General features: G+C 44.6%; 1 protein-coding gene across 4 annotated transcripts in view; it reads left to right on the plus strand.

The window, feature by feature from the left end:
• Window positions 1–429: 429 nt before the first annotated feature.
• The window catches only part of WHRN (whirlin), a 57,033-nt gene continuing 34,403 nt past the window's right edge, over window positions 430–23,059 (plus strand). For all 4 annotated transcript variants that reach the window (XM_087914483.1, XM_087914484.1, XM_087914486.1 and 1 more), the window contains exons 1-2: window positions 430–1,981; window positions 20,946–21,161. In XM_087914483.1, coding sequence (XP_087770609.1) covers window positions 1,094–1,981; window positions 20,946–21,161 — 1,104 coding nt within the window. In that variant the 5' untranslated portion in view covers window positions 430–1,093. The remainder of the gene's footprint in view (window positions 1,982–20,945; window positions 21,162–23,059) is intronic.

Raw genomic sequence — 23,059 nt, forward strand, 5'->3', positions numbered from 1 at the left:
AGGAGGAGGAGGAAGACAATTGTAGGACCCTTGGTGTTTTCTGAGCTTGTTGGTTTTCCTTGCAGACATTTCATGACCCAACTTGGTAATGTCATCAGTGCCAGAAAGGGAGTTGGGTTTGCAGAGGAGGAGGAGGAGGGGGAGGGGGAGGCGGAGGAGGAGGAGGTGGAAGACAACTGTGGGGTCCTTGGCGCTCTCTGAGCATGGTAGTTTTCCTTGCAGACGTTTCATGACCCCAACTAGTTCACAACATCAGTGAAGCCCCATCCTGGTCTCAGGTAACATCCTGGCTGAAGTTTGCTCGACTGCACCAGGCTCGGGCGCACCTTCCTCTCTGCCGAGGCCGGACTGTATCAGCCCCGTCTCTTGGCAACCGGGAGACGCGTCACTTCCTGAGCAGGTTTCTGCCAAGAGGTTGGTTGATCCCGACAGCCTGGCAGCTCGGCAGGGCGAGCGAAGGGGCGCTCAACAGTTGGAGAAAGTCTTGGGCTGGCGTGTGCTGGGGAGAGCGAGGAGCCGCGTCTGCAGAAAGAGAGGCGGGTTGGGTTGTTGTTGGGTTGTTGTTGGTTTTTTTTTGCAAGCTCGGACGAGGCGCCAGTTATTATTAATATTATTTTTAACAAGGCGAGGGTGAAACAAGCAGGGCGAACCTTTGCAAAGAAAAGAAAAAAGGCAGACTTGGTGTGGCTGTTGCTCTTTGGACGAAGCGGAGTTGTGCCAAGCAGGAGGCGCCAGGGAGTTGGAGATGCGTGCGCTCCGCGGAACGCATAGAGGCCAGCCGGCAGCGGCGGACTCGGCCACGGATCCCATCCTCCGCGCCGGCCTGAGCCACCCCCACCTCTGAACTCTCTCTCTCTCTCTCTCTCTCTCTCTCTCTCTCCCCTCCTCACCTTGCAAAGGACAAGCCGCAGGGGTGGGGGGAAGCGACGCCGGCCAGGACGCCTTCTCCGGAGCGCGCCCGCCCCTCCGCCGACCCGCCCGGCGTCTCCTTTCTCTGCTTTTTCCCCCCATGGCTCCTCCGCCTTTCCAGCCGAGGGGGCCGAGGAGGAGGGAGCCCCGCAAGTGAACGGCCCCGCCGTCCAGCTGTCTTCCGATGCCCGGCTCCCCAGCGGCCGACCAGCATCCGTCTCTCTCTCTCTGGCCGGAGGCGATGAGCGCAGACTTGGACCGTCTCTCGGTGGGTTCGCGCGCCTCCAGCGCTTCTTCCTCCTCGCCTTCCTTGGACGGGGCGGGCAAGGGGGCCGCGGGACAGGCCGGGCTCAGGAGCGGGGGGCCCGGATCCGGCATCCGGCTGCTGTCGGCCAACGTGCGGAAGCTCCACGGGGCACTCAACCTGCTGCTGAGCGAAGGCGAGCGGGAGCAGTTCGTGCATTGCCTTAACGTTTACCACTGTCGCCGGAATGTCTACGACTTGGTGCAGACGCTCAAAGTCTTGCTGGACAGCCCAGAGAAGAGGCAGCTGCTGCCCATGTTGCGCCTGGTCATCCCTCGCTCGGACCAGCTTCTCTTCGACCAGTACACCTCGGAGGGGCTCTACTTAAAGGCGGACTTCTTGCCCATCGCTGGGCCAGGGTACGATGGGGCCGGGTCTTCCAGAGTCCTCCCTCCTCCGCCCGGCGCTGCCTCCTCGGCCCCTTTTCCCTCTCCCACCCCTGCCGCTCGTTTCTGGCCTCCTTCCTCCTCCGGCAAGCTCCGGCCAGAATTCAGCACCACCGTGGACGGGACAGCTCCCGGAGACGCAGCTGCGGTTGGCTTGGAAGACCTGCCAGGAGAGGTCAGGCGGATGACTCTCAAGAGGCAGAAGGCTCAGGAAGGGTTGGGTTTCAGCATCCGAGGGGGCTCCGAGCACAACGTTGGCATCTACGTCTCCCTGGTGGAGCCGGGCTCCTTGGCGGATAAAGAAGGCCTTCGGGTGGGAGACCGGATCTTGAAGGTCAACGACAAGCCGCTGGACAAGGTGACCCATGCTGAAGCCGTCAAGGTGAGGAGGAGGAGGAGGCAAGCCCAAAGCTGCCAACATCAGCCCACCCACCCCCCTTCCCGTGCCAATGCATGCCATTCCAACTTGCAATGTTTTGTTGGCCTTGGTTCTAAAGGATTGTTTTGTTTTGTTTTCCCCTGGTTGAAGTGTCCTCTTCAACAGACGACAGAAAAAAATGTAGCGGTTAAGACTAAGGAGAGCTTGGCCAAAATATATTCCATCCCAGGTCCCAGAATTCTTCCAGAATGAGAGGTGATGGGTCAACAAGTATGGAATGCACCAAATCTCCCAAAATGTTACATCTGCTTTCGCCTATAAAGTGTTCGCCAAGTGAGGAGTCCTTGGTGCTTTCTGGTTGCTTTGGTGCCGATGTTCCATTTCCCAAACTACCTATCATCAAGTGCTAGGAGGGAGAGGGGTTTGCAGGGGAGCGAGGAGGAGGAGGACGAGAACAAGGAGGACTGTTGGGTCCTTGATGTTCTCTGATTTTGCTTATTTTCTTGTATGTTTCTAGATTCTAGGTGTTACTAGCACTAATGATGTTACCTAGTTGGGTAATGAAACATCTGCAAGAAAACACCCAGGCTCAAAACGCACCAAGGACCCCTCAATTCAACCCTGGGCTCCAAATATTCTCCTTGGTTGTCTGCCGAGTGAGTTAGATTTCACCTGTCTTCTCTAAGCACTGACTAGGAGTTGACTTAATTGACTAAGCACTGACTAAGAATCATGGTCTCCTTCTCTAAGCATTGACTAGGAGTTGACTTAGTTGACTAAGCACTGGCTAGGAGTTGACTTAGTTGACTAAGCACTGACTAAGAATCATGGTCTCCTTCTCTAAGCACTGGCTAGGAGTTGACTTAGTTGACTAAGCATTGACTAAGAATCATGGTCTCCTTCTCTAAGCATTGACTAGGAGTTGACTTAGTTGACTAAGCATTGACTAAGAATCATGGTCTCCTTCTCTAAGCACTGGCTAGGAGTTGACTTAGTTGACTAAGCACTGACTAAGAATCATGGTCTCCTATTTGGAAGCTGGCTTGCCTAAGAGAATCCGGTACTAGAAACCTGAATGAAAGATCTTTCCTCCAGACAGATATTGAAGCTAACTTAAAGACAGCCAAGGCTAGCTTTAAAAAAGTTATATACTTCCAAGGTACTCCAGCCACTAACATTTATATTCTAAATAGTGTGTTTCTGCTTTTTCCCCATTTCCTTATGGTTAGGTCTGTTTTCCCAGATCAGTGATACAAAAGACCATTGGAAAATCTCACATGGAGGCTACCTTGAGTTTCTTGGATGCTAGAACATAAATTTGAGCACCATGTTTGCTATTTTTTAAGTCACTTTCCTCGATGGAAAGATTTGATGTCTCTATCAGATGTGATTCAGGAATAAATCTAAAATTTTGTTGGCCAGTAGTACACAGGTGAAACACAGAGTATTAGGCACTATAGGTACCCAGTGAGAATAGTGTAGCTAATTTAAATCTAATCATTTTTTTTTAAAGCTGGCAAGCTTAGATTTTGGGGAGGATGGGAAGAGCTGAAAGGTAAGATGTAAAAAAAAATCCCCAAACATACCATTTTACCTGTCCATTAAGCTCTTCTCACACATTATGTGGAAATTCAATTTACCAACCAAGATAGATGCATAATCAGTCTTTACTTCTGAAGTCCGTAGATGTGTTCCAGAAAATGCTTGTTGATACTTCTTAGGATTTGCATTTTGCATATTACCAAGGATTGCAAACATTAATTGAAAGTTACACCTTATAATGAAAAGGGTGGACTTGAAACATCTTTTTAGTAAAGGCCGTGTTAATCTAGCAACCTTTAAGGTCTTCTGATCTAGCCTTGATATGGTCAGTAAATGCTTTCTTTCTTTCTTTCTTTCTTTCTTTCTTTCTTTCTTTCTTTCTTTCTTTCTTCTTCTTCTTCTTCTTCTTCTTCTTCTTCTTCTTCTTCTTCTTCTCTTCTTCTTCTTCTTCTTCTTCTTCCTCCTCCTCCTCCTCCTCCTCCTCCTCCTCCTCCTCCTCCTCCTCCTCCTCTTCTTCTTCTTCTTCTTCTTCTTCTTCTTCTTCTTCTTCTTCTTCTTCTTCTTCTTCTTCTTCTTTGAACGAACATTCGTACGTCGAAGTGTTTCGGTGCAGCTGGTGGCTCGAGCCAGATAACAGATAATCAGAGTTGGAAGGGACCTTGTAGGTCATCTAGTCCAACCATCCACCCAAACAGGAGACCCTACACCCACTTCTGACAAATGGCAGTCCGATCTCTTCTTGAAAGCCTCAAATGATGAAGCTCCCACAACGTCCGAGGGCCACTTCTGTTCCATTGGTTGATTGTTCTCACTGTCAGAAAGTTTCTCCTTGTTTCCAGGTTAAATCTCTCCTTGTTAAGTTTCCATCCATTATTCCTTGTCTGGCCTTCGGGTGACTTGGAAAATAACTTGACCCCCTCCTCCTCTCTGGGGCAGCCCCTCAAATATTGGAAGACTGCTATCCTGTCTCCCCTAGTCCTCTTCCTTAGACTAGCCATGCCCAGTTCCTGCAACCGTTCTTCATATGTTTTAGTCCCCAGTCCCCTAATCATCCTGGTTGCTCTTCTCTGTACTTTTTCTAGAGTCTCAACATCTTTTTTTATAATGTGGTGACCAAAACTGGATGCAGCACTCTAGGTGTGGTCTTACTAAGGCTTTATAGAGTGGTATTAGTACTTCCCTTGATCTCGATTGTATCCCTCTGTTAATGCAATTTAGGATTGCATTAGCTTTTTTGGCTGCCGCTGCACACGGCTGGCTCCTATTTGAGCCTAGTTTCACCCAGTCTATATGTATTGCTAGAGCCAATTGCTTTTAGAAGGTGCGAAGCAAAGTGTTGCGATTCCTTCCTCGGTAAGATGTACAGAAGTGATAGAAGTATTAATTCCAGGCGAGCAAAGCAATTTTCGTTATCTCAAGAAGCAGGACAGGATGTTTAATAGGGGGAAGAAAAAACACCCAGATTTTGCAGCAATGCTGATATGAAAACCTCCCTACCAGCAAGATGGGGAAAAAAGAAGTGATGGATAGCACCACACGATGAATAGGCGTAGGAGTGAATTCTCAGGATAATCTGGAGTAATTTGTCCTCCCGTTTCCAGGTCCAACTTCGCTTGGTGCTAAACCTTAGCCGAAATTACATTTGCTTTTTTCTCTGTAATGTGTTTTTTTTGGGGGGGGGGGTGGATTAGCGTTTATGTAAAATACTTGGCAAGCCTGATCCGGCATATCGCAGAGCATATGTTCTTTCAGCCAATTCTTGCTAAGTAATTGAATCAGCCCCGGGGGTCTATTTTTTTTTTCTTTAAAAAAAAATTCCTGACCTTTTGTTCAAATTTATGTGGCGTTCTTTCTGGGACTAGAACGAGGATTTGGGACAGATGGTTCTCTCTCGTCAAAACTTTCTTGTCCTTGTTAAGGGATGGGAAGGAGAGATATCTTTGAACTGAGTTCAAATCCTGGGAAAATTAAGAAGCGTGTCCCCTGGTAGTTTCCTTTGCAACAAATGGAATTGATTTATCTTTTTTTTTCAGAATGTTCTCTCTATTTGTTTTTATTTCTCAACTTGGCCTATAGCCATATATCTTTCTGGTGGTCTGTCATTGAAGTATTAATCAAGGCAATCTCTGGTTTACAAAATCAAACGTTGTTTAAAATTGCCACTTACTATAGCTGAGTGGCATCTCACATGAAGAGTTGCAAATATTTCTTTCCTTCCTCCTCTTATCTCTTCCTCCTTCCCTTCCTTGATTCTCCCTTCCTTATCTGACTCTTCCTTCCTCCGTCCTCATCTCTCTCTCCTTCCTTCATTCCTTCCTTCCTCCTCTTTAATGTCAATCAGTTGAACTGACAAAGATGATGTCAAATTGCTTGAACCTTCTTTTTTTCCTCTTTTTAAAATACGGTTTTCTGAGAAGAACCCTGATTTTTGAAACCATAAAACTAAAATAATTGTGCTCTCTACCTCTCCCGCCCTCCCCCCATCTCTCTCTCTCTCTCTCTCTCTCATGAGAGATTATTAGTGAATTCTACAGCTCCCAATAGAAGAAACCAGATGTACATGTTAGAATAAGCTTCCCAAAAGCATCAGAAATTGTCCTTGAAAAGAAGCCATTCATATCCTCAGTTTTAATCTAGTTTCTTCCCAGGCTTGTTAAAACAGCAGCATTATAATTTCCCCCAAAAACGGACAGCTTCTTTAAAGAGGGAGATAAACTATCCAAATGGTTTATAAAATTATGCAGAGCATAAATAGAAGGTTTTCTCACTGTTGTAACTGCAGAACTTGAAAAAATGTTCAACAGAAGACTTTGGAGAAAAACCAAAGATATCATTCTTCAGATAAATTGGTGTAGTTCTGGGCCAATCCGGCCAGCCTCTACTCTGTAGTTGAGTTCACATATTTACATGGTTTGTTGGGTCTGGCATTTTGTGTGAGTCCAGCATTTGTAGTTTGTAAAGCATGGATTGTATTCCACTCCACCATGTTGAACCAACTTAGTCAATGCTGGCTTGTTGGAAGAAACACAGTTCAGCATCCAGCCCCATTTATTGGTTCTCAACATCCCAATTAATATGGGATGATCTCATGAGGATAAAGGCTGCCTTATTCTGAGCTGCGTAGATCAGATCCACTAATTTTTGTATTCTTAAAGTAGGAGAAATTATCTCTCTTGTATGCCATATCTTTGAAAGAGCTCAGCTCTAGCTCCCTATCAATCAGCCAATATCAAGCTAATTCTACTTTGGCTAAGTATTCTTTTCGAATGTCCTTTTTCTAATTTCCTCTTGCATCCAACAAGGCTCAAGTGAGATTTTCCTCGCTCGCTGAGGTGGTGGCCAAAGTAAATAAGCCCATTATGGTAGTTGGAATGAAGAACAGAGTTGGAAGGGACTATGGAGGTCATCTAGTCCAACCCCCTGCTCAAGCAGGAAACCCTACATTCTGGACAAATGGCTGTCCAGTCTCTTCTTGAAAATATCCAGTAATGGAGCATTCACAACTTCTGGAGGAAAGTTGTTCCGCTGATTAATTGTTCTATTTACATCTATCTATCTATCTATCTATCTAGAAATTATCTGTTCTCTAGAAATATCTTTATCCTGCAACAGCATCTTCCTTAAGAAGAGCTGGATTTATTAGCACTAATTATGCAAATTTACTACATCTCTATCAAGGGGATTCATTTGCGTGCACAATTCCGCTTCCTTCCTAATGAAGTTATCATGTCCTTAAACGTCAGCTTTGATCTGTGTGGATCCTTGTTGGTTCTTCCCTGTCCTAATTTCCAAAGCTCTGAAATTTCAACAAGCATTACAACATACTTGAAGGCAGCCTTTGCAGATTGAATGGATCAAATATAGCTTTAAAAAAATAAGGCAAAAATCCAACGTGCCTAAACACTTAGCTATAGAACACAGTCACTGCTGTATGCTGGACTTTGTGCACTGCAATTGCAGAATTACATAGGATGCATATTTTTAAGAGGGCAGTCTATATATCTATCTATCTATCTTCCATCCATATGTCTCAGTATGTCTATCTTCCATCCATTCATCCCTGACCATCTATGTTTATCCATCTGTCTGTCTATCAATCTATCTATCTGTCCATTTATCCATTCGTTCTATCTTTCATCCATCCATCTGTCCATTTATCCATTCTCTCTCTATCTATCTATCTATCTATCTATCTATCTATCTATCTATCTATCTATCTCTTTCTCATCTCTCTATCTTCCATCCATATGTCTGTCACTTTATCTAACTATCTATCTGTCTGTCTTGCATCCATCCATCTGTCCATTTTATCCCATCTGTCTGTCTGTCTGTCTGTCTTGTCTGTCTAAATATCTACCTGTCTGCCTGAGGGCTTGCCGAGATTGCTTTTCTAGAAAATATACCACAGTATCAAAAACCTTTCTTCCCAAGTCAGCAGTTTGTTTGTTTTTTATAAAAAAAGAAAGATACTCCAGAAGTGGACAAAATGCTTGCTAAATCAGACCCAAGAGAAATACGGTCCAAGTATTATTATCCTACAGTCTCCATCTGCTATGTTTTCCCTCTCTGATACTTTCCCAACACTGGTTGGTCGCATTGCACTGCAAAATCATCACATTCATTCTGTGGTCCCTGATTGGCTGGGGATTAGCTACCTAACTACATCGAAGAACTGGCGTCAGGAGTTACATTGCTAAGGGGGAGGTGGAAGGCCGTGACACAGCAGCAAGATGGACCAAGGACACTGACCCAAACCAGTTTTGGAGAACCATTCAGCATTTTTCTTTGGAAGCTCTACTATTATTCTCAGAAGAGAATTGGCCTCATCTTTGGAGCCACTTCTTTAAAACAAACAATATATGGGGGTGCAGGACAAGAAAAGAGAAAGTGAAAAGTGTTGTCCTTCCACGACAAAATTTGTTTTATCATGAGGATGCAAGAAACTTCCAATGAGAAGAGTTACAATCAAGTACCCCATGGTATTATTGTTGGGGTCCTTGGTGCTCTCTGAGGTTGATGGTTTTCTTGCTTCTTGCATTTCATGACCCAACTAGGTAGCATCATCGGTGCTTGAAGGGAGTGAGGCTTGTCGGGAAGAGGAGGAGGGGGAGAAGAAGAAGGAGGAGGAGGAGGAGGAGAAGGAGGAGGAAGAAGAATAAGAAGGAGAAGGAGAAGGAGAAGGAGAAGGAGAGGGAGAGGAAGAGGAAGAGGCGGAAGAAGAAGAAGAAGAAGGAGAAGGAGAAGAAAAGAAGAAGAAGAAGAAGAAGAAGAAGAAGAAGAAGAAGAAGAAGAAGAAGAAGAAGAAGAAGAAGAAGAAGAAGAAGAAGAAGAAGAAGAAGAAGAAGAAGAAGAAGAAGAAGAAGAAGAAGAAGAAGAAGAAGAAGAAGAAGAAGAAGTAGTTGTTCATCTGATCTTGGGTATTCTTGCAGATATTTCATGACACAAGTAGATAGCATCATGTGCTAGAAGTAGTGATGTTTGTGAAGAGGAGGAGGACTGTGGTGCTTTCTGAGCTTGGTGGTTTTCTTGCAGACGTTTCATGACCCAGCTAGGTAGCATCATCAGTGTTTGAAGGAAGTGGGGAGAGGAGAGGAGGAAGACTGTGAGGTCCTTGGTGCTCTCTGAACTTAGTGGTTTTCTTGCAGATGTTTTATGACCCAAATAGGGAATATCATCAGGACTAGTAGTGAGTGGGGTTTGCTCTCTGTTCGTATACTAGTGGCTTGCCCTGTCAGGGTTGACGGGGGTGTTCTTAACGGTTCCTTGATTAGGCTAGGATGCTTTTTTTGCAGTATCTTAAAGACCATGTTGGTTTTGATCTACATTCTGTAAGAAGGTGTGCTTTTCTCATTCACCACCTGCTTAGCCCAGGGAAAAATTTACTGCTATAAGGTATTAAACTCGTATTTCACACTTACCGAGCCTGGTGGTTTCTGCTTATATATTCTGAACGGCCGGTTTAACTCTGCTCTCCAATCAATATGATGAATGCCTCTTTTAATAGAAGTAGCCAAAACAATCTTTAAAACGAGAGGCAGCCTCCCTCGTTCATTCCCAGCTGGGCGGATAAACAACTTGAGGTCACCATTCCTTAGTCGTTTAAAAAAAACTATCCAGGACGCTTTGCTTTCCATCAGCAAAAGAAAATAAGAAAAATATTTTGCCTTGTTACGGCTGACTTCTCCTCCATTCAAACCTTACGAGGGCTTAGCAAGGACTTCCAAATTCTGCCCAGCGACAACTGCAAACTACATTTTCTGGAACTTTCTTTGAGCGGAGCAGCCTCTGCTCTGCAACAAGCTTAAGTTTGTTTGCCATTTTTTGAACAATGCTAAGACTGACAGCTCAGGGTGTTTGTTCAAGCAAATGAGCCTAACAGCTGATCTTCTAAATGGGCCCCGCATGGAGCTACCCTTGAAAAGTTCCCAGCAGTTGCAACGGAGCAAAATGTGAGTTGCTAAGCACTTAACCACCCGAGGGGACAATGGATTATACCATGCCTGAATTGTTAAAAAAAATCTGTTCCTGGTTGCCAGTTGCTTCCCAGGCTCAATGGAAGGTGTTTTTGGTAACCTTTAAAAGCCTGAAACTCTTTCAGGGCTGGTTGGCCAAGGGGCCTCCCTCTTTTTATTGGTTATTAAGACTAGCAGGAGCCCTTTTGTGAATTTGCCCTTCCGGTTTGGAGGCTCACCTCCAAGAAAGAGGGTTTCTTTTCGTATATTTTATTTTATTGTCATTGCACCTCGTACAGCGAAATTAAATAGCATCTTCAGTATACATTGCGACTATGAAAATAAACACAAACACACGTCCTTCACATTCTAGGCAGTTGAATCGAAATCCCCGGATATTGCATTAATATTGTACTGTACAGCGGAATGCAATAGAGCTCCTGCCCTGGGATAGAAGCTGTTTTTTCAGCCTATTTGTCCTTGTTTTTAGTATTATCCTGTACCGTCTGCCAGATGGTAATAGTTCCAAAAAAAAGGGGGTGCCCAGGATGAGATGGATCTTTGAGGATGTTTTGAACTTTCTTAAGGCCTCAGGAGCTATAAAGCTCTTCCAAAGAGGAGAGAAGGCAACCCATGATCCTCAGGGCAATGACATTAAACCGTCTGGAGCGCTTTCCGATCTGCCCCTGTGCAATTGGCAAACCATACAAAGGTGCAGTAAGTTAAGATACTCTCTATAGTAGAAGGTCACCAGCAGTCTTTCATTCTGTTGTTGTTTTCCTGAGGAGTCTCAGGTAGTATCATCTCTATTGGGCCCTTTTGACCAGTCAGGTCCTCTTTCATGGTAACGCCCAGAAACTTAAAACTGGCTACTTGCTACACCATTGATAAGCAAGGGCTGGATGTCTGTTCTTTGGCCTTGTTCCCAAGACACTAAAGTCCCCTTCGGGAGTCTCCTTAAGACCTCTCTCTCTCTCCGTGTTTCTAAAAGTGCAGCTTCTTGACGAAGTATCGATTCTTCATGTTAGTCTCACTGACAAACCTTTTCGGTTCTGCCTTTGTTGGAAATGCAGCTGACTGCCCTGAGCACCCGTCAGAACAAAAAAGGCAGGGTTATCGATCCGTTTGGATCAATCAACTAATGGCAAGGAAGGCGAATGAGCGACAGAAAAGGGTGGGGGGGGGCTGGCTTGAAGAAGGGGACCACTCGAAGCACGTGAGGTAAATATTTCATGTATAAGAGCAGCCGAGGAATCCAAAAAACGAACATCATGAGAAAGCTTCCCTAAGGGAAGGCTTGAATCAAGCCAGATCGTTCTGTTAGGAGAATATATCTGTAGCTCAGGGTTGAACTGTGGGGCCCTTGGTGCTCTCTGTGCTTGGTGGTTTCCTGGCAGACGTTTCATGACCCAACTAGGTAACCTCATCAGTGCTAGAAGGGAGTTGGGTTTATGGGAGGAGGAGGAGGACTGTGGGGTCCTTGGTGCTCCCTGTGCTTGGTAGTTTTCTTGCAGACATTTCATGACCCAACTAGTTGACCTTATCAGTGCTAGAAGGAGTGGGGTTTATAGAGGAGAAGAGGAGGGGAGAAGGAAAGAAGGAGAAGGAGGACTATGGGGTCCGTGGTGCTCTCTGAGATTGGTGGTTTCTTGCAGACATTTCAAGACCCAACTAGGTAACTTCATCAGTGCTGGAAGGGGGTGGGGTTTGCAGAGGGGAGGAGGAGGAGGAGGAGGAGGAGGAGGAGGAGGACAATGACGACGACTGTGGTGCTTGATGGTTTTCTTGCAGACGTTTCATGACCCAACTAGGTAATGTCATCAGCACTAGAAGGGGGTGTGGCTTGCAGAGAGGAGGTGGTGGTCTCTGGGGTCCTTGGTGCTCAACATCAATGCTAGAAATGACTGAGGCTTGAAGAGTGGAGGAGGGGGAGGAGAAAGAGGAGCACTGTGATGGTATGTGAGATTGATGTTTTTCTTGCAGACATTTCATCGCCCATCTAGGTAACTTCATCAGTGTTAGAAGGGCTAAGAAGTGAGGCCAATAAGAGATAGAAGCAAACCCTGCTCCTTCTAGCACCAATGATGTTACCTACTTTGGTAATGAAACGTCTGCATAGAAACCACCAAGCTCAGAAGGCACCGCAGGTAGCTCTGCTTTTACTGACAAAGGTCCAGCCCTCTTCATACCTGTGGCCAAGATCTGGTTTCCTTCTCCCCAAACACCAAAGTTTTGCAAATTGCAAAAAAGAGAGTGACCCAAAGCCCCTCCCCACCCTGTGATTCAGTTATTTAAGAGGGATTTTGGAGACGCCAACGGCGTCCTGAAAAAAAAAAACCCAAGTCCAAAAATACCACAGAAGAATCGTTGGTAGCTGCCTGTCTCTCTAATTAATTGGGCCGGTTATTTTGCATCCTTTGTTGCTACTCCGTGTGACGAGCATTGGCACCGCGGGCTGACTTGCTGGGAGGCTGTTTTGCTGTTATTTTTGTTGTCTTTGCCGTCTCAAAAGTACGTTTGTTCAGTAATATTCTTTTGGAACGTTCATCTCATACGCTGGTTCCGCCAAGTCAACATTTCTCTCACTCTCTCTCTCTCTTTTTTTTTCTCTCTTTTCAAAATCAAATCTCCCTGTAATTATTGTAATGTTCCTTTGGTTGCGGGATGGAGTGACCTTTTGCCAAAATCCACCAGCTGCTATCAGCCTGTTGGAATAATAAGAGTTCCAGATCAAGGCTAGAGGATGATCATGCTGACTTTCCAGTTGTCCAGAGACTAAGAGACCCGTCTCGCCAGTCGAGTTCTGCAAGAATTCATCTCAAATGACAAATCCCACTTAGTGTCATGGCTCGGGTGGCTGTGGAAGAAACGGTTGGGGGGCGGGGAGGCCACAGTCCAGCTGGGCATTCTGAGGAAGACCCAGAGCCGTCCCCTCTTCATCCTAAGGCATGCAGGAGGAATGGAGAAAGGAGCAACGGGGGCTTACGGGAGAAGAAAGGGCCCTGATCCCCTTCATGGGCTGCAGCTGGGAAGACTGTTTAAAAGGGCAAGCTGCACAGGGCAAAGTTGCTGGAAGCAAAGCGTGCATTATCTTTGTTGAGGCTTACTTGGCGTCCTCCCAACTGTGGGTGCTGTTTTATCATTTGGAAGCCTGCAATTGATCATCCTGGCCTGTCGTGTTAATTACTTCAGCGTGGTTTGCGTTGGGTTTTTTTTTTTTTAATTTCTAATTATCTTTACTTTGGGTTCGGACTGCATTTCTTCCCTTCGTAGACTGTTTTTGGAAGAGTTTCATCTGCAACCGAGGATAACTGGACTTTGGGAGCTGGGTCAGAACAAGAATAGAACGAATGAGCTGGAAGGGACCTTGGAGGTCATCTAGTCCAACACACACACACACACCCCGCTCAAGCAGGAGAACTTTATACCATTTCAAATAAGTGGCTCTTCTTTCCCACTGATTTTGCTTGTCTGAAGGTTGCAAAAGCCCCTTTTGCCAGTGCCGTTGTGACTTTGAGCAGTTGTATGTCAAGGACTGCCCGAATTGGGACGTTCGGCTTAGGAAGAGCTGCTTTCTAAGTCCCTCCTTCTGCTTACTCTTGGGCTGCCTTTGCCACTTCCTCCTTTGATCCTTCTCTCTGTTCACTTGTCCCTTCCCTGTTTGCCTTTTAATGGCTTAATTATAGACTTTCCGGAGGCAGGTACCCGGGGAAACAATTTGGAAGAGCCAGGCCTTCAAAATTGACCTTCACGTTAGGCTGAAGGAGAGGATTAAATCCCTCCCCGATCCATTTGGAAGTAGTAGCTGACATCGTTAGCAATTCAATGTGCCATTCCTTCCTCTTTGCAAAGCCTGCGAGAGCCTCGTTAACACAATCCTCCCTGGTCAATCCAATGACACTCTGCAAAAAGGATGCCGATTTCCCCGGCAGCATCCTGAACCGGCCCTGTTTGAGGCTGCAGATAACAGATAATCAGAGCTGGAAGGGATCTTGTAGGTCATCTAGTCCAACCCCACCCACCCACCCAAGCAGGAGACCCTACACCCACTTATGACAAATGGCAGTCCGATCTCTTCTTGAAAGCCTCAAGTGATGATGCTCCCACAACTTCCGAGGGCAACTTTCTGTTCCATGGTTGATGGTTCTCCCTGTCAAAAATTTTCTCCTTATTTCCAGGTTGAATCTCTCCTTGTTCAGCTTCCATCCACTATTCCTTGTCTGACCTTTGAATGCTTTGGAAAATAGCTGGACCCCCTTCCTCCTCTCTGTGGCAGCCCCTCAAATATTGGAATCCTGCTCTCATGTCTCCCCTGGTCCTTCTCTTCAGTAGACTAGCCATGCACAACACAGCCTGCCTACAACACCCCAAAGAGCTGAAAACCAGCTCTATTTTTTAATCCCAAAGGTGATTTTTTTCCCCCCAAGAGGCAAGTGGACTTTCTTTGTTTTTCTTTGAAGACATTTCACTGCTCGTCCAAGAAGCTTCTTCAGCTCTGACTGAAAATGATGGGGAAATTGAAAGATTTAATCATTCAGTCAGAGCTCAAGAAGCTTTTGGGTGAGAAGCGAAACATCTTCAAAGAAAAACAATGGAAAGTCCAGTTTGCCTCTTGAAAAAGCACCTTTGGGACAAGCATGACTTGAATGACTGAGAATCTCCACAAACATTTAGTCCCGAAAGTGCTTTTTCAAGAGGCAAACTGGACTTCATTTTTCTTTGAAGACATTTCGCTTCTCATCCAAGAAGCTTCTTCAGCTGACTTCTTCTTGACTTCTTCAAGTCAGAACTGAAGAAGCTTCTTGGATGAAAAGTGAAATGTGTTCAAGGAAAAACAAACAAAAGTCCAGTTGACTCTTGAAAGAAAGCACCTCCGTAGACATCTAGTTGGGACATGTTGCAATTTGGTTTTGGAGTATTGAGAAATCAAGTCCCTCTTTTTTTTGTCCCAAAGGTACTTTTGCCCAAAATGGCCAAGTGGGAGCACCATCACCTGAGGCTTTCAAGAAGAGATTGGACTGCCATTTATCAGAAATGATATAGGGTTTCCCACTTAGATGGGGGTTTGGACTAGATGACCTATAAGGTCCCTTCCAAATCTGATTATCTGTTAACTAGAGCAAGTCAGACCCCACCAAATGATTTTATGGCACTCAGAAGGTTTTGCCTTCCCAGTTGTTACTCCTCTTAAGATTTGTACGCTTCTCCTTTAAGGAAAGCATTAAAAGCTTTGCTACGCCAGCAGGATCTTGGCCAGGATTTTGTATACACTCCCTGGATGGTTAAAGGGTTTCAAGTGTTTTTGTATTTCCCTAGCAACATACAAAATCCTAAGATGAAATACTTTCCTTCTTAGTTTTTTTGTTTGTTTGTTCTTTTGTTATGATGTGTTGCTAATCCTTGCCTGATGCTGTGAGTGGTTTGCAATTAGGCAACCTTACAAATGGAATAAGTGAGCAAAATAAAACAAGCGTAGGAACCCAGAGCAATTTGGACACAAAGCTTCATAAATTAATAAAACAGTCCAAACCTTATGCAAGAGAGCAAATAAAATTATCGGCTTTCTTAGATCAGAAGTGGTGGGAAACAACTCTTGGTTCTCACCAGCTGGCAATCCAGGGCTGGTAACGGTTGACGAGAGTAGCATTTTTGATATATTTCTAAGAAATGAATCAAGGAGAGAAGCAACCTAGAACTAAGGTGGAATTTCCTGACAGTGAAAACAATTAAATCAGTGGAACAATTTGTCTCCAGAAGTTTTGGATGCTCCAACACTGGAGCTTTTCAAGAAGAGATTGGACAACCATTTGCTGGGATGGTATATAGGATCTGCTGCTTGAGCATCAGGTCGGGCAAGGTCCAACTCTGTTGCATCCATCAGGTTGATTTCCGATGCTCTCCCAAACTGTGTATAACCTAAAGCTGAACAAGGCAGCTGCCGAAACACCTTATGGGGTTCAGTCTGCCAACACTTGGTGCAGAGGTGGGTATTCAGCAAGTTCTGGAGAGCCGATAGCGGAAATTTTGAGTGGTTCAGAGAACTGGCAAATACTGCCTCTGGCTGGCCCCGACCCCATCTATTCCCCGACTCCCACGTCCCAGCTGATTGGCTGGTCTTCTTTTATTGCCCTGCAGAGGAGAGCAGAGCTGGAAAGTAGGTTAGTGGGGTGGGGAGGAAATGGGGAGTTTGTAGTATCTTTCCCCTGCCATGCCCACCAAGCCACACCATGCCCAACAAGACACGCCCGCAGAACCGATAGTAAAAAAAAATTTGAATCCCACCGCTGACTTGGTGGGGTTTGTTGATGGAACAAAGCAGGTTTCTTTTCTTTTTTTTTCCTTAGGAATGTGAGTTTGTGAAGACATGGTGCAGATCAATATTCATTACACCACCAGATCAATCTCGGGGCCGTAGGGAATCTTCATAGGGTTCATTGGACTAAATCGCTCGTTTTACTAAGAGGACATCAAGGCTGGTTCTGTGCGGCAGGAAGAATGAGAGCCGCAGCTCAACGAGGCCAGAAAACGTTCTGCGCCTTCATGGCTATTGATTTATTTGCAGAATAAAGAAAATATTAGCGGGGTGGAAAGATTCCAAGGAGGTAGAAGAAGAGCAAAAAAGAACAGAAAAAGAAAGTGTGTCAGTTCTGAAACGTGGTATGGGAAGGGAAAGACGTGACCTAAATAGTAGGTTTGCAATTACCACCCACCCCCCAAATAAAATGCATTGTTCGTCACTTTCGGTGTTTGAGTAAGAAAATGATAGCAGTATGTTTCAATATCTCAGGGGCTGCCCCAAAGAAAAGGGGCGGTCAAGCAATTCTCCAATGCACCTGAAGGCAGGACAAGACGCAACGGATGGAAACTAATCAAGGAGAGAAGCAACTTAGAACTGAGGAGGAATTTCCCGACAGTTAGAACAATTAACCAGTGGAATAATTTGCCTCTGGAATCGACAGCACCCAGAACATAGATTAAGTCTAAGATTAATATCAGACAAAGGATCAAGTAGACAATAAACCAATCAAGGAACTGCCAAACAAGCCAACAGTACCAACCAGTACCAACTTCTAAGACTACTCGAGAGCAAGCCACTAGAATAGAAACCAAGAGCAAACCCCATTCCCTGTTTGCATTGATGATATTCCCTAGTTGGGTCATAAAAATGTCTGCAAGAAAACCACCAAGCTCAGAGAGCACCAAGGACCCCAGGCCACCACCTCCTCGTCTTCCTCCTCCCCCTCCTCCTCCCTGCAAACCCTCCTCCCTTCTAGCACTGATGATGTTACCTAGTTTAGTGCTGAAATGTCTACAAGAAAGCAAGCAAGTTCAGAGAACACCAAGGACCCCTTATTTCAACCCTGAGCTACAAATATTCTCTTTATTTTTACCATTCTGACCTTCAGATGCCCCCACTGGAGGCCAGTGCTAACAGTTGGTTGGTTCCTTCCTTCCTTCCTTCCTTCCTTCCTTCCTTCCTTCCTTCCTTCCTTCCTTCCTTCCTTCCAATACATGCTTGCATGCATACATACATATATTGCTGTTCTACCTGAACTCTTAGCAACCTTATGATAATTTTGAAACACCGAGAGCGCTCCATCCCCATGAAAAGAGCAAACCCTTAGCAATTTACTCTCGGTCTTACAATAACCCGGTCGCTGCACCGGGTCAGAGCTGATGACCACTATTCCGCTTAACGCCAACTGGCGAAGATGCTGTTTGACATCTGCAGGAAAGGTGGCTCGTGTCACAGCATTTGATTCCGGCAAATGCAGCAATGCATCACCGAGCCCGCTAATGAAACCTCCAGCCGTTTGCTGTCAGCCTAAACTCAATCTGGGAGAAAACGCCGTGTTTGTGTGCAGGGACAATTTCCCCAAGTGTGTCTTTTTCTTCTTCTTCCTCTTCTTTTTTCTTTTTAATCATGTCCTGGATTCATCTGTCTGCCTCTCTGTCTTTTTTTTTTTTTTTAATAAAACCAACCGCAACAACCATTTGCTTACACGGTAGCTGAGCTGACACATAATTAAAACAAAGAATCAATGGACTAATGAAATCCATCTGGCTGTTAGCCTTTATTTATTTATTTATTTATTTATCTTGTTCCCGGCTGCTGAGCCAGGTGATGAGAAGTTCCTGACAAGATGGATGGACCATAAGGTTTTGGGCTTGGAAGACTTCTGGATGAGCAATCGGAATCCTATTGGGAATAAAAACCAGGGCAACGTTGCTGTCGATAGGACCATGGAAACGTGTTACTGATTTCTTGAAACCATTTATTGATTGATTGATTTGATTTGTCAATCGCTTACAAGATAATAGGTATAAGTATAAACATGAGTAAGAATACAGGAAATAGGTACAAATAAACGGGGACAATAGGACAGGGGCGGTAGGCACGATGGTGCACTTACGCACGCCCCCTTACAGACCTCTTAGGAACGGGGTGAGGTCGATAGCGGATAGTTTAAGGGTAAAGGAGTGGAGGTTAGAGGATGTAACAACAGAGTTCAAAGGGTTGACCATTCTGTTGCTGAAGTCGTACTTTTTGCAAGCAAGTTTGGAGCAGTTTACATTGAGTTTGTATCGGTTGTGTGCTCTCGTTGAGGTTGAAGCTGAAGTAGTCATTGACTGGTAGGGCATTGTAGCACATAATTTTGTGTACTACGCTTAGGTCCAACCGTAGGCGGCGTAGTTCAAGGTTGTCCAAGCCCAAAATTTCAAGCCTGGAGGCATAAGGTATTCTGTGGCGAGTAGAGGAGTAGAGGACTCTTCTCGTGAAATACTTCTGGACTCTCTCAATTGTGTTAATGTCCGATATACAGTGAGGATTCCAGACAGATGAGCTGTATTCAAGTGTTGGTCTAGCAAAGGTTTTGAATGCCCTAGTTAGCAATTCTATATTATTGAATTCAATATTATTAATGGAAAGGAGAGGAGAGCGGCTATGGTGTGGAGTGTTCTTGGTGGTTCTCAACTGTATAAAAAAAAGATAACCCCACCTTCCACTAACACTGATGATGTTACCTAGTTGGAAAATGAAACACCTGTAAAAAAAACAATGCCCACCCAGTTTAGAGAGCACCAAGGAGCCCACAGTTGAACCCTGAGCTAAAAATATTCCCTTCTACCTGTAGTTTGCACAACATTATGCCACATAAGGAAGATACCAGTTTATTTACACCCCCCCTCAAGCGAACACTTATCTCGGACACATAAGCGGTTATCTTGAACCCACCTAAAGCCTAAAGGCTCTCCGTCCCGACAACCACCGTATTTAGATACTCGAGTGGAGAGAATTCAAACTGTATCTACAATAAAACAGGAAGACAATTGAATTTCCAACCCATTCGATTAAAAAAAAAAAATCAGGTTTCAAGTGAACCAGGTGTGACTTCAGTGGCTGATTACAAATCGAAGGCCTGTTGGAATCTCTCCTCTAATTTAGATATTTATCTCTAATCGCCGCTTTACTTTTCTAAGGACAAAACTTTGGCTGCCTTTTTTTGCTGGTGGTGCGTTTTGTCGTTCAAGAACAGCCTGGCACTTTATGTACTGCAGAGGAAGGGATTTTTTCTTTTCTTTTCTGGTCACGATTTTTGAACCGTGGCGTATTTTAAAAATGATAATATTTTGTGGCACGAAGCCTTTAGAGCCAGAAATTCCCAACCAAATAAGACAATAAAAAGGATACAGGTAATCCTTCACTTAGGACTATAAATGAGCCCAAAATGTCCCTGGCTAATTGAAACAGTGATGAAGCGAATTTTACTCCTGAAATGTATTTGAATATCAGAATTTTAGCTCCATTTTAACACCTTTCTTGCCACCGCTGTTAGGCAAATCACTGCCACTGTTATGTTATCAACACAGTTGTGAGGTAAACCTGGCCTTCCCGTGGATTTTGCTTGTCAGAAGGTCGTAAAAGGAGATCACCTGACCCTCAGGATAAATCTGAGTCAGTGGACAAGAGCCTGGATTTTGTTCACGCGGCCACTGGAAAGCTGCAACAGTTGTAAGCGTGAAAAAAGTCACTTTTTTTTTTCCCAACGCCATTGTAACTTTGAGCGGTCATTAAATGAAACTGCTGTAGCTCAAAGGCTAATCTGTCTTTGGCCTATATTCCAGGCCATGCAATTCGCCTGTTTGGGGAAGCAAGAAGTTCTTTTAGGAGGAAAGTAATTGGAAATGCAAGGTTTGAATAGAATGCAGAATAGATTAGAATTAGAACAGAATAGAATAAGGAATAGAATAGAATAGAATAGGGAATAGAATATGTATATATATGGAAGATGGCTTCATGTTTTTATATATAGGATAGGATAGGATAGGATAGGATAGAAGATAGGATAATATAGAAATAGGAATAGAATAGAATAGAATAGAATAGAATAGAATAGAATAGAATAGAATAGAATAGAAATCTTGGTTGTTCTTCTCTGCACTCTTTCTAGAGTCTTTCTAGAGTCTTTTTTCCATGGTGGTGATCCAAACGGGATGCAATATTCCCAGTATGGTTTTTAGCAAGGCGTTATAAAGTGGGATTAACACTTCACATGATCTTGATTCCATCCCTCTGCTAAAACAGCCTAGAACTGTGTTGGCTTTTTTTTGGAAGCTGTAGCACGCGGCTGGTTAAGCAATTGTCCGCTAGGACTCCAAGATCCCTCTCACAGGTTAATTATCCCAACTCTTCTATCAATAAACTGAGATATTACAGGACATCTCCCAACAGTTCAAGAAGATTCCTTCAGTATCCACCAAAAATTGCCCAGGGGTTGCAAATAAGGCAGGTGGGGTTTTATTTTTGTTTTGTTTTGTTTTGGGGGGAGATTCACACTTCCTTAACACTAGCGGCGAAAATATTGGAGCTGTGAACACCGTTGCTTTTTAATTAAATGGCCTCTTTTCTCATGCTTACCTTCACCTTTTGATATAAACGTTGTCTTCAACATCTCCCCTCACCCCTCCAGGCCCTCAAGGGATCCAAGAAGCTGAACCTGACTGTCCATTCGGTGGGTCGCATCCCTGGCGGCTACAGAACCAACCACATCTACACCTGGGTGGACCCCCAAGGACGAAGCATCTCTCCCCCGGTCGGCCTGATCCAGCATCAGAGCAGCTCCCTGGGCAAGGAGAGCGAGAAAAGAAGCCACCTCCAACTTCTGCAAGAAGGCGATGAGAAAAAGGTGAGGACTAGCAGCTCTATTTTCTTTACTGCCGCGCTCGTCTTTAGCGCCGTGACGATTAAGGGATGTGTGAATCGATCCCCTGCTTGCAAACGGATTCAGAACGTCAGCTTAATTTAATGGACTCCTTTGTGCGCAAGAGGCTGTTGAAGACTGGGCTGTTGAGGCTCCAGTTTTGTGGGGAGTGATTGTCATCTTCTCACATTAATACAGTTGCATTTGGACACTTAGAATAGAACGGCAGAGTTGGAAGGGACCTTGGAGGTCTTCTAGTCCAACCCCCTGCCTAGGCAGGAAACCCTACACCACAAATGGTTATTCAACATCTTTTTCAAAACTTCCAGTGTCTGGAGACAAGTTGTCCCACTGATTAATTGTTCTCACAATCACAAAATGTCTCCTTAGCTCTAGGTTGCTTCTCGCCTTGATTAGTTTCCACCCATGGCTTCTTGTTCTGGTGCTTTGGAGAACAGGTTGACCCCTCACTCTTCTTGGTGGCAGCCCCTCAAATTTTGGAAGATTGCGATCGTGTTACCCCCCTAACTCCTTGTATAATTTATAACAATAAATTATACCAAATAAAGAGAATAACGTTGAGTGGTTAGGTGGCCTAGAGGCGGAGCTTTCGCCTCGCAGTCAGGAGGCTGTGAGTTCGATCTTGGGTAGAGGCAGGTATTTCTCCCTCTGGGCACAATGAGAATATATCTGCTGAACAAAACTCCATATTGGTGACCAGAAGGGCATCCGGCCGTTAAAAGGCTCTGCTAGCTCCCTTTAGTTGCCCAGACTGCACCCCGCAAGGGATTATAGGGTCATTAAAAGAAGAGGAAAGAGAATAAAGTTAGTGAAGAATAAAGAATAAAGCGAGTTGGTTGAGCTAGGTTCTTTTAGATCCCCTGTCATCCCGCTGGCTTTCTAAGTGGATGCACAATAGCTTTGAACCCAGGACTGTTCTTTTGAAAAAATGAACTGTTCCCCCTTCCACTTAGGAGAAGGAAAGAGGGTTGGTTTTTCCAGGCTCAGCTGTAATTTAACAACAGCAGGAAGCTGTGCCTACTCCCTCCATCTCGTGTCTCTCTCTAAGCTATGGGGGGGAAAGGAAGTCAGAGCCCAGCGCGAAAACTCCTGTTACAGAAATAGCTTGTCTTACCTTATCCCGAGGGCGGGCATGACACCTTTGACCAATTGCCTCGAGTTCTGCATCAGGGTTGGGCATTTTTCTTCTTTCTCTCTCTGGAAGGGTACAACGGACAGACTCATTAGTGGTTCATTTTAAGAGCCTTCGCCTACTCGAATAAGCTCCCGAGACCTTAATTCCACCTGAGAAGGTTGCTCAGGATTGACGTCAAAGGTCCTTTTCTGTCCTTTATCCCGAGCATAAAATGCAAACGAAAAAAAGAAGAAAAAGAAAAAAAAAACCACGTACGTCCAAGCGACGGCTCTCATTCCCAGAATTAGAAACAGACATTACAATCTTCTGGGTTAAAACTGTGAGGTCTATTCTTAGCCAGGCAAATGACCAAACTCTTTAGAAACAAGACTCTTTTCTCTCTTTTTATCCCTTGGAAAAAAAAAAATAATAATAACTTTGTGAATGTTTCTCTAGTTATGGCCACGGTACTTCGCTTCTTAACTCCATAACAAGCTGCCATTAAAAATTTCTGAGCCGAGTTCTGCTATAAACAGATTTCTTAACCTTCTGTTCGTTGGTAACGTTGGATAGAATAGAATAGAATAGAATAGAATAGAATAGAATAGAATAGAATAGAATAGAATAGAATAGAATAGAATAGAAATCAGAATAGAATAGAATAGAATAGAGTAGAGTAGAGTAGAGTAGAGTAGAGTAGAGTAGAGTAGAGTAGAGTAGAGTAGAGTAGAAATCAGAATAGAATAGA

Source organism: Pseudonaja textilis, chromosome 17, assembly GCF_049901715.1.
Source record: "Pseudonaja textilis isolate UNSWEBS1 chromosome 17, rPseTex1.2, whole genome shotgun sequence".
Taxonomy (NCBI): Eukaryota; Metazoa; Chordata; class Lepidosauria; order Squamata; family Elapidae; genus Pseudonaja; species Pseudonaja textilis.